The 12,310-nt window shown below is 45.1% G+C and overlaps 2 protein-coding genes across 2 annotated transcripts in view; both read left to right on the top strand.

The window, feature by feature from the left end:
• Window positions 1–6,202, top strand: part of ccdc28a (coiled-coil domain containing 28A) — a 49,969-nt gene extending 43,767 nt beyond the window's left edge. The window contains exons 5-6 of the mRNA XM_072265794.1: window positions 4,326–4,348; window positions 5,736–6,202. Coding sequence (XP_072121895.1) covers window positions 4,326–4,348; window positions 5,736–5,790 — 78 coding nt within the window. The 3' untranslated portion in view covers window positions 5,791–6,202. The remainder of the gene's footprint in view (window positions 1–4,325; window positions 4,349–5,735) is intronic.
• LOC140202029 (epithelial cell-transforming sequence 2 oncogene-like) overlaps window positions 1–12,310 on the top strand; it is a 72,497-nt gene that overhangs the window by 1,022 nt on the left and 59,165 nt on the right.

Genomic DNA, 12,310 nt, shown 5'->3' with positions numbered 1-12,310 from the left:
AGATGGCCCAAAGGGCCTGTTTCTGTGCTGTAGTGTTCTATGCCTCTGATGGCCAGCATACTAAAACACGAGAGATTTTGCAGGTTGAGCATACTGAAGGCCTTCCTCACTACCATGGATACCTGTGATGCCACTTTCACATCCTTGTCTGGTCTTTGTCTTCAGGTGATTCCATGCTGGGTTTACTATGAGCTAGAAGCCACTGATTTGATACACCCCACTGCAATGAATTGAAAAATTCACTGGCCATGGCAACGGTTACTTTCATGTGGCTAGTTGAAACTTTTTGAAATTAGTGTCCAGGTCCGGTAGGCAGCGCCTTGCATCAGCCATGCACTGGTTCCTTGTCCCTCAGACCCCGAGTGGAAAAGGAGTTGGGTGGTACACACAAGAGATTGTGCAGGTGCTGAAAATCCAAATGAACAAGCTTCATCACTTGTAGAAAACAGAGTCATGCACACTAATGTTTGCTTTAACCCCCACTATGATTTATTGAGGTCAGGGCACAAAGACTGGATAATAAATCACAGCTGTGCATCACTGCTCACATTTAAACTGATTATAGTGACTAATCACAGTTCTGTGTAATGTGTTGACTATTGCCCTGATACGTCTCATTCCTGTTGGGGATTTTAGTTATTTCTGTCAACTCTAGGCACTCTTGCATAGTGAATAGACTCGTATTTTTGCTCATACTAAGACCATAAGACACAAATAAGCCTTTTGACCCATCAAATCTGCTCTGCCCATCCATCATAGCTGATTTATTATCCATTTCAACCCCATTCTCCTGCCTTCTCCCCATAACCTTTGATGCCTTGACTTACCAAAAACCAATCAACCTTGGTTTTAAACATATTAAATGACTGGGTCTTCATAGCAGATCCTTGCAATGAATTCCACAGATTCATTGCCCTCTGCCTAAAGAAGTTCCTTTTCAACTATGTTCTCTCTATTCTGAGCCTGTATGCAATGGTCCTAGACCCCCCTACTATAGGAAACATCCTCTCCATATCCACTCTGTCTACGTCTTTCAATACTCAATAGGTTTCATTGAGATCCCTCCCCCCATTCTTCTAAACTCCAGCAAGTACAGCCCCAGAGCCATCAAGTGCTCCTTGTATGTTAACCCTTTAATACCCAGCATTCTCATGAACATCCTCTGAACCCTTTCCAATGTGAGTACATCTTTTTTTAGAAACGGGACCTAAAACTGTTCTCAATTCTTCAAGAGAAGTCTGACCAATACCTTATAAAGCCTCAGCATCACATCCTGCACATGGACTCCCAAGTTCCTTTGCACTTCTGATTTTTGAATTTTCTCCTTGTTTAGAAAACAATCCACACCTTCATTTCTTCTACCAAAGTGCATGGCATACACTTCACTACACTATATTCCAATTGCCACTTCTTTGCCCATTTTCTCAATTTGTCCTGCAGACTTTCTGCTTCCTCAATACTACCTATCCTTCCAACTATCTTTGTACTGTCTACAAGCCACAAAGCCATCAATTCTGTCATCCAAATTGTTCACCTTAACGTGAAAAGAAGCAGTTCCAACACAGACCCTTGCAGAACACCACTTATCACTAGCAGCTAACCCCATTCTTTGTCTCCTGATAATCAGACAATGCTCTATCCATGCTAGTATCTTTCCTGTAATACCACGGGTTCTTGTTAAACAGCCTCATGTGCGACATCTTGTCAGAGGCCTTCTGAATATACAAGTAAACAACATCTATTGACTCTCCTTTGTCTATCCTACTTGTTATTTCCTCAAATAATTCCAGCAAATTAGTCAAGCAAGATTTCCTTTTTAGAAAACCATGTTAACTTTGGCGAACTTTACTATGTGCCTCCAAGTACCCCAAAACCTCATCCTTAATAATGGACTCTCAACCACTAAAGTATACTAACTGGCTTACTCTGCTGTTCCACCTCCCTCCATTCTTAAAGAGTAGAATAATACTTGTAATTTCCAGTTCTCTGGAACAACTCCAGAATCCAGTGATTCTTGAAAGGTAATTACTAATGGCTCCACAATCTCTTCAGCTACCTCTTTCAGAACCCTGGGGCATGGGCCATCTGGTCTAGGTGAGTTACCCACCTTCTGACCATTCAGCTTCCCAAGCATCATCTCCTTAGTAAGTAGCAACTACACCCTCTTCTGCCCCCTGGCACTCTTGAATTTCTGGCATACTGCTAATCTCTTCCATAGTGAAAACTGACACAAAATACTTATTAAGTTCATCCTTCATTTCTTTGTCTCCCATTACTATCTCTCCAGTATGATTTTCCACCACTCTCACCTCTCATTTACACTTTATATATCAAAAAATTTTTGGTATCCTCTTTTATATTATTAGCTAGCTTAGCATTATTTCATCTTTTCTTTCCTTATGGCTTTTTAGTTGCCTGCTGTTGCTTTTCAAAAGCTTCACAGTTCTCCAACTTCCTGTTGTTTTTTGCTATATTATATACCCTTTATTTTGCTTTTGTCCTGTCTTTGACTTCCCCTGTCAGCCACAGTTGCCTCATCCTCCCTTCAGAACACTCTTTCATCTTTGGGATGGATCTACCCTGCGCCTTCCAAATTGCCCCCAGAAACTCCAGCCATTGCTGTTCTGCCATCATCCCTGCTTGTCTCCCCTACCAATTAATTTTGGCCATCTCTCTCATGCCTCTGTATTTCCCTTTACTCCACTGTAATACTGACTTTATCTTCTTCTCAAACTGGAAAAGGAATTCTATAGTATTATGATCACTGCCTAGCTTGTTGTACTGGGAGTAATCCAGGAATTACTGCCTTGGAGGTCCTGCTCTTCAGTCTCTTCCCTAAATCCCTATACTCAGTGCACAGGACCTCTTACCCCTTTCTACCTACGTCAATGATGCCAATGTGCACTGCAACCTCTGGCTTCTCATCCTCCCTGTTGAGAAAGTTCTGCTGTCGCTCTGGAATATCCTGAACCCGAGCACCTGGGAGGCAACATACCACCTTGGCTTCTCTTTCACAGCCAAAAACTGCGATGTCTGTGCCCCTAACTATCAGGTCTCCTATCACTATTGCTCTGCCTGAATTTACCCTACCTGCTGAGCCTCAGTGCCGGCCTGTGTGCCACAGGCCTGGTTCTTGCTGCTGTGCCCTGATGGGTTATTCTGCAACCCCCCCCCCGAGCAGTACCAGGGCCACAGGGAAGCCCGGCGCTGACTGGTTACTCCCCTTGCTTCTCCTGACGGTCAACCATCTACTATCTGAAGCCTGTACTCTGAATGTGACCACCTCAGTAAAATACTTAACTATGAAATTTTCCGCTTGCTGGCTGGTCCTAAGAACATCCAGCTCAGTTCCTTGAACTGGTCAGTCAGGAGCTGAAGTTGAAGTTAAAAACTTACAAAATAGCTTTGCAGCATCCATAGGAAGAAGCACAGTCCTGGCGAAGGGTCTCGGCCCGAAACGTGGATTGTGCTTCTTCCTGTGGATGCTGTCTGGCCTGCTGCGTTCCACCAGCATTTTGTGTGCTTGAATTTCCAGCATTTGCAGATTTCCTTGTGTTTGCATTTACAAAATAGCTTTATTTGTTTCCTGTACATTGAAACATACAACAAAATGCGCCATTTGTATCTAATAAAATCAGCGAGGATTGTGCTGGGGGCAGCCCACAAGTGTTGCCATGCTTCCAGCTCCAACATAGCATGCCCACAACTCACCAACCTTAACCCTAGTGCCTTTGGGATGTGGGAGGGAGCTGGAGCATACAGAGGAAACCCAAACAGTCGTGGGGAGAATGTACAAACTCTTTACAGACAGTGGCGGGAATTGAACCCTGATCATGATGCTAACCACTACACTACCATTCTGTATCATGCAGAATGTTCTAATTCTCACAGCAACCTGGATGCTCCTACTAATCTCGAACCGATCAACCTCTTCTTTAAAAATTCCCAATGATTTACCCTCCATAACCATCTGTGGCAAGGAATTCCACAGATTCACCACCCTCTGGCTAAGGAAATTCTTCCTCATCTCTGTTCTAAGAGAAGATCCTTGCACTCTGAGGCTGTGCCCCCTGGTCCTATGATCCTCAATATAGAAAACATTTGTCTCCACACCCACTCTATCTAGCCCTTTCCATATTCAGTAGGTTTCAATGAGATTCTAAACTCCCATTGAGTACAGGCCCAGAGCCATCAAATGCCATTTGAGTCCCTTACCAGCCACTAAATGATTTACAGCTGTTAGTGAGATATTGATTGTATCATGAATTGTGCAAAAGAGCTCTTTAATTCATCTTCTGTAATCAGGCATTTGTTCTCTTTTGCAGTTGGAGGAGTTGAGCTCTTCGATGTATCCTTCATCTGGTTAAAATTCTTGGAACTCTCTGGTGACAGTAGTAAACACATTTCAGAGTGGATTTATTATTGAAGTACATATATGCCACCATATACTGTACAATCCTGAGACTCATTTTCTTGTGGGCATACTCAGTAAATCCAAGAAACATATTGGAATCATTGAAAGACTGCACCCAACAGGACGGGCAACCAATGTGCAAATACAAAATGAGAATAAACTCATAACAATAAATAAATAAACAATTAATATTAAAAACATGAGAGCAAGGGTAGTGGCTCCATGTGTTACTACTACAGGGCGTGACAACCCTGCCTTACATGAGTCCTGGGCTCAGCTGGCTCCAGCTGACAGTACCCGGTATGGGCCCCTATCCAGGGTTACAGATCCCACTGCCTTGTGGGTATCTTCGGGAGAAGAGAAGGCTAAGGAGTAAACCTTACACAAATCCGGAGTGGAGACCCTAAGGCGGTTGGATGACGTATCACATCACCTCCCGGCAGCTCCTGCAGCCAAGTTGATGCCAAATGTACTGCTTGGCATTCCTTTGGACCACATCCGCGAGGCCGAGAGGGGGATCTTGATGTCTGGGCAGCCCAGGATCTCTATATTCATCGCCCAGTTTTGTGCCCTGGAGAACCGGGCACATCCGTTGTCTGCTAGACAGACGGAGCCATTATTATTATTGAGAGCAAGAGCCCTTGAAAGTGAGTCCGTAGGTTGTGGGAACAGTTCATTGATGGGGCAAGTGAAGTTATCCATTTTGGTTTAAGACCCTGATGGCAGAGTGGTAATAACTGTTCCTGAACCTGGTGATGTGAGTCTTGAGGCTCCTGTATCTTCTTTCTGATGGCAGCAGGAAGAAGAGAGCATGGCCTGGGTGGTGGGAGTCCCTGATGATGGATGCTGCTTTCCTGCAACAGCACTCCGTGTAGATGTGCTGAATGGCTCAAGATTGTGTTCAGGGATAAGAACACAAAGGAAGTGTATTTCTGTACTGTCTTTGTTGAATTTAAGATGTGTCTAAGCACTTTAAAACTTGAAGTCTGTAATTAAAGGTCAGTTAAGGTCATAGACTTATACAGCATGGAAACAGGCTGGTTAATTGGACATTGTAAATTGTCCCGTGATTAGGTTAGGGTTAATCGAGTTTGCCAGGGATTGCTGGGTGCTCTACACAGTACTGATCAGGGTTTCTACCAAAAACATTATCAGTTTCTTCTCCCCAGCACATAGATGCTGAAGGACATTCCAATTCCCTTGTTGTCCACATAACGGGTGATACCACAAGGTCAGGACAAGCTTTAAAAAGGCAGGGAAAGAAGGAGTATGAAACATGTACGCTGTTTGTTATTCACCCTTAATCCACCATATATACCAGTCAGAAATTGAACCTGGCTGATAATCAAGACGTCCCAAGAGCGTCCACCTCCTGAAGAAGGAAGCGGGGCCCACAAAATCAGCGCCACACAAATGCCAATGGACAGTTGTACTTGATAAAGTAGTGGCATGGTGTGCTATTATTATATCCTCCGTCCTCTGAGCTGCCTCTTGTTGGAAATTCCCAAAAGAGTCTGCTGCACCCACCATTTACCACCACCCGTGCTGTGCTGGACTTCAGCACTTTGCTCTCCACAGTGGCTGGTCTTGGAGGAATGTGACCTGGCTGACTGGTGTCCCTGGCAATGTTATTTGTCCATGTTTCTGTTGAAAGGGGCCACTGCTGCCGGGGTGCTGAGCAAATGGTTCTAACAGCTTCCCTTCCTCTAGCTTGACTCTTGACTGGGTGTCAGAGCTCGACGGAAACTGAAGGACCAAGGTTGTTTTATGGAAGGGACTGGGGGAAAGGTGATGGGAAGGAGGTAGATGGACAGCATCTGACAGAAACAGGAGCCTGCAGCTTCTCAACATCACTCCCTGTGAGAACGCAATCTCAATCACAAAGGAAAATAAAAGTGCAATCACCCCATGGTATTTTGTGTTCAGTGAAAAACCTGACTCTGGACTCTCACTGGGGGTGAGGTTGAGAAGCTGCAGGCTCCTGTTTCTGTCAGATGCTGTCCATCTACCTCCCTCCCATCTCCTTACCCCCAGTCCCTTCAGTAGAACCACCTCAACCCATCAAGCCTGAGCACCCAGCTACTGGCAGGTGAAGAGTGACAACCTCAGGGTCACTGCTCTGTTTCTGACAGTTTGGACTGGAGGAGGATGGGAACAGAGACTGGGCTCAGTGCTCGATAACCTGCTTACTCTGTGCTTTGTTGACTATAGTCCCAGAGTGCTTGCCCTGAGAGAGATACTGTGGTCTGAATCAGGGAGTTGAGAAAGAGGCAGGGCAGGATGAGTGCAGGTGGGGAGGGAAACACACTCTGGTCCTGTTACCAGTAGTGAGAATGGTTCTCTGACCTTCACCACAATCAGCCGGCCAGTTATCTAACCAAATAAGATACAGGAGCACAATTAAATTCTGCTTCACCATTCGATTTTGGCTGATATATCAGCACCCTAAACCACATTGTCAGTCAGTTTCAGTTCATTGTAGATGACATGAATGGCTGCTATTCCACTGGGAGAGATGGGGTGACAAATTCTGCTGTCCTCTACTTGAAGTGAGACCAACCCAGACAACAGTGGGTTCTTAAGCAAGATGCAGAAAATACTGGAGGAACTCAGCAGATCAGGTAGCATAGGTGGAGGGGAATAAACAGTCAACGTTGTGGGCCAAGACCCCTCATCAGGACTGGAAAGGAAGGGGGCAGAAACCAAAGTAAGAATGTGGGAGGAGGGGGAGGATTACAAGCTGGCAGATAATGTTTTGGCCTGAGATTCTTCGTCAGGACCTATAATGGTAAACCCTCTGGATCAGTATCCGAAGTCGGTGGGGGGGGGCGGAGCCGTGTCTCAGGCTTTCAGTTTTGTCTCCACTCTACACCTACCTGGGTCAGTGACTGTGTGACCCACCCAGGAAATGGTGATACAGGTGTCTGGTGCCCTGAGCGAGTTGGCTGCTTGTTGAAGCAACTGTTGTTGAATCTTTTTTACCCAACCCACTGAGTATGCCCTGTTATTCACAGCACTTTAGTAGTGAGGGGGTTTGGTAGAAGGGGGCCCAGCTGCAGACTTCCTGTGGCTGTTATAGTATAATCCAAGCTTTATTGTACATGGTTGGTAATGTCCTTGTGTTTACACTCAATATTAGTGCAATGCAGAATACTCCCAGTCTACCCATTACATACGCAGAATGAGAGCGTATGTCTACACTGATATGGCCATTTGGTATTATGTACCAGTTTTAATTGTCTTTAGCATGGAGAATGTGGTCTGATTAAGACCAGCTCAGATGAAATAGAAGACAGTGGTCGTCTGGTATCTTGGCTTTTTTATCCTTTGTTCCGACAGACCAGTGAGAGGTTCTGTCCCTTCAAGCCAAAATCCAGAGGACTGATTTTTAAAAATTACATCACTATTGTACAGCTAATCTCCCAGGGTGGAAGAGCTGGTAGTGATTTACTGGATAAAAGTATGCAGCTATGTATGGTATGTGTACCAGTACCCACACTACGTATGACGTATTTACCAGTACCCACGCTATGTACGGTGTGTGTACAGGAGTACCCATACACTGCACGGTGTGTGTACAGGAATACCCATACTCTCTACGGTGTATGTACCAGTACCCACACTCTATACAGTGTGTGTGCAGGAATACCCACACTATGTCCGGTGTGTGTGCCAGTACCCACACTATGTATGGTATGCACTCTCTATCCCTGTGCTCATCCAATGATATTACATAATAAAATCATTAAATGTAATCTGTCTTGTCTGAAATTCTTCTTCTTGACTTTTACCTTCTGCACAATGATAGGCTTCCCAATTCTCTTTCACCCCAGTTGGACCTTAAACAACAGCTTGTGTTCATGTAGCACCTCGAGTCTGTAAACCAACCGCAGACAGTAATTAATTTACCTAAAGATACAGGAGCTGATTTGGCCACTTGGCCCATTGAATCTGATAATGGTCAGCAAGGGGGCACCCAGGTTTGAACTGGAAACCACTTGACCTGTATTCAAATGCTCTACCACCGACTTATATCCCAAACACACAAACATACAGTGAAAAAAACATTTAATGTCATCGACCAACACAGTCTGAGGGTGCTGCGAGCAGCTAGAAAGTGGCACCATCCTCTGGTGCCAACATACTAGCTTACCAACTGTACATCTTTGGAATGTAGGAGGAAACCCACATGGTCACAGGGAAAACATACAAGTTCCTTCCAGACAGCAACGGGAATCGAACCCCAGTTGGTGATCACTGACGCTGTAAAGTGATCACTAATCTATGCCACCATGCTGCCTAAGAAACTGACGTTATGGAGTCACTGACAGCAGAACAGACTGTGGTTTCCCACAAAGTACAGATTTGAACAGGTTTTCCTGATCGTACTCTAACCAATGTGGTCAGTGTATTGCTAATGGTGTTCTCTAATCCTGCTGGGGTTGTGGAAGAAACTGTGTATTGTGTACGGTGTACTGCACTGACTGCAGCTCGGAGTTTTCAAGCCATGGATTCACACAACACAGAAATGGACCCTTCGGCCTAAGCAAACCCATTTATCTGCATTTCAGAATCTGCCTTATTATCACTGACATACTGTGGGTTGTGAAATTTGTAGTTTTGAGGCAGTAGTAGAGTACAATATATTTTTTTAAATTAGTAAGTCTCAATAGATGTGGGAGGAGCGAGGAAACGTGGTGCGAGCAGATTCTACACACCTAGCAACTCTTCTATTTCGTCCATGTAACAGCTTATTTCTCTTCTCATATGTCTTTCTTTACAAGGTGGTTGTGATTCTGTCGGAATCCCTGATTTACAGGTCAAACTGGGAGGAGAAGATGGTGGCGTGACACGGCTCGCAGCGACCACTCCGGTGGTGATGTCTCTTATTTGTCAAGTAGGGTGCCATGCACAATCCTGATTTGATGGAGACGGACGTGAGAGCACAGAGAAGCATCTGGTGAAACTTCTGAAATGCCTGTTTCACTGCTGCTGCTACTGTGTGGTCCAGAATCTTCAGAGGAGAAGGCCCCAAGTCCTCAGCTTTGCTTCTTGCTCGGTGGCCGGGGCGGGGTCGAAGCACTCAGCAGAGGATGGTGTTCGGAGGGGCTGGTTGGAGGCTGGAAGTTTTTGGACGGACTCGGAGTTGGCTGCAGTCGGGTGCTTCCAATGGTGCTGCATCGGCAAGTTTGTGGCGTTTGGAGGTTCATGGCAGGGAGAGTTCCTCCGTTCTACGGCCTGCGTGAGTTGATGAGGCTATCGGGACTTTGAGACTTTTTTTTTACGGTGCCCATGGTCTGCTCTATCAAATTATGGTATTGCTTTGCACTGTTGTAACTATATGTTATAATTATGTGGTTTTGTAAGTTTTAGTCTTGGTTTGTCCTGTGTTTTTCTTGTGATATCATTCTGGAGGAACGATGTATCATTTTTTAATGCATGCATTTCTAAATGACTAAACGTGGACTGAGTGTCCTCATAATCTAATCTAAACTACGGTTCTTTGCAAGCGGTGGGCTTTCAGATCAACTGTGCTTTCTAGTGCTTCACTATCGAGGAATGGCCTGGAAGGCATGCACCCTTGGGACTAGGAGATCGAAAGTCAAGGAGTGGACCCGGTTCCTTGCAGATTTTGTTGACTGATGCGTCATGGGAGACTGGGACACCAGGACAGCAGGCAATGTGTTTGCTAATCGCCGGTTGCTGTTGGAGGAAGGCCTTTGTACTCAAGCAATTCTTGAGAGAGAGAGAGAGAGTACCTGTCGGTCTTTGAGACGGGGCCTTAGAGAAGTGCATACAGAAGATTGCAACATCAGGGTAGCAAGTTGCTGGTCTACCTCTCTTGTTGTATCAGAAGCGACCTCTCTCTCGTTTGCTGGAGAGAGAGAGAGCCTGTATGAGATACTGAAGTGCTGCTTTGTGAACTGTAGTTTGATGGACTCTGGATCAATCGGCTCTTCTGTGTTTCTGCTGCTGCTTGCGTGGTGGGGGAGGGAGTCAGTGCTTCTGCTGGCATGGGCGGGGCTGGAGGGGAGAGTCAATGCTTGTGCACAGGGAGGGGGAGAGGGGCTTTGATGTTTCTGTTCTCTGGGGTTCTTTGTTTCATGGACTTCTGTGAAGACAAATGTCAGGTTGTGTACCATATACATACTCTGATATTATATGTACCTTGAAACTTTGAATAAGAAATATAAAGAAATAAACAAGTAGTGCAAAATATCTCCATGGATGGCACACACAGCAAAAGCTTTTGATTGGATCTCAATGCGTCGAACGTGAAACAGTGTAGCACTACACATTCCTTTCAGCCCGCAACGTTTGTGCCAACCTTTTCACCTACTCCAAGATCAATCTAATCCTTTCCTCCCGCACAGCCCTCCAATTTTCTGTCATCGTGTGCCTATCTAAGAGTTTCTTAAATATCCCTAGTGTATCTGTCTTCGCTGCCACCCTTGGGAGTGTGTTCCATGCACCCATCGCACTCTGTATATAAAACAAAAAAACCTACCTCTAACACCACCCCCCCCCTGCACTTTCATCCGATCACCTTAAAATTATGTCCCCTCGTATTCACCATTTCTTCCCTGGGTAAAAGTCTCTGGCTGTCCTCTCCATCTCTGCCTCTTATTACCTAGTATACCTCCATCAAGTCACCTCTCATCCTCCTCCACTCCAAATAGAGAAGCCCTAGCTCTCTGTCAAAACGTAGAACTTTGTGCTCAAGTGTCAGGAATGAATTCTCTTGAGTAAAGCAATCCGGATCACAAACAAAAAGAGTGAAAATTACTTGCAGTGTTTATTTCTTTATATTTGAATTTGTTTGCAAGGTTGGTAGTGCTTGGAATGAAGAGGAACTTTAGTGCAAGAGTCTGCTGAGGAATTTCACCAGTAGGGACACCAGCCAAACTGGGTTTCATGTTTACCTTGTTACCATGGTTACAGTTGTGCTTGCACACACAGTGCTGGAGCAGAGGTTCAAGAGAAATCCCCATTTAAGAACTTCAGTTTTCTGCTTCAATTTGTTGTTAAGGGAGCTGAAATACTTTTGGAAGCTTTTGTACAGGAGAGGCACTCTGAGAGGGGAAGAGAAAACTCCCCCGAGATGGGCTGAGAGGTGGCAGATGGAGTTCAACCCAGAAAAGTGAGAAGTGAATCACTTTGGAAGTTCAAACTTGAAGCAGAATAAGATTATAAGACACAGGAGCAGAATCAGGCCATTCAGCCCATCGAGTCTGCTCCACCATTCCATTATGGCTGATCCCGGATTCCACTCAACCCCATTCACCTGTCTTCTTGCCGTAACCTTTGATGTCCTGACCAATCAGGAAACTTATCAATTTTCACTTTAAATATACCCACAGACTTGGCCCCCATAGCTGTCTGTGGCAGTCCATTCCACAGATTCACAATTCTCTGGCTAAAAAAAATCCTCCTTACCCCTGTTCTAAAGGGTTGCCCCTCAATTTTGAGGCTGTGCCCTCTAGTTCTGGATACACCCACCATAGGAAACATCCTCTCCACATCCAACTTATCTGGTCCTTTCAGCATTCAGTGGGTTTCAATGAGATCCCCCTGCATTCTTCTAAATGCAGGTGAGTACAGGCCCAAAGCTGCCAAATGCGCCTTGTATGTTAACCCCTTCATTCCCAGAATCATCCTCGTGAACCTCCTCTGGAATCTCTCCAATCACAAAATATCCTTTCTGACATATGGGGCCCAAAACTGTTGACAATACTCCAAGTACTGCCTGGCTAGTGTCTATAAAGGCTCAGCATAATCTCCTCGCTGTTATATTCTATTCTTCTTGAAATAAATGCCAATATTGCATTTGCCTTCTTTACGACAGACTCAAACTGTAAATTAACCTTATGGGAGTCTTACACCAGGATTCATCAG

The sequence above is a fragment of the Mobula birostris genome, chromosome 8 (genome assembly GCF_030028105.1).
Source record: "Mobula birostris isolate sMobBir1 chromosome 8, sMobBir1.hap1, whole genome shotgun sequence".
Classification (NCBI taxonomy): Eukaryota; Metazoa; Chordata; class Chondrichthyes; order Myliobatiformes; family Myliobatidae; genus Mobula; species Mobula birostris.
The sequence above is the reverse complement of the archived record's forward strand: the minus strand, read 5'-3'. Positions and strand labels throughout refer to the sequence as shown.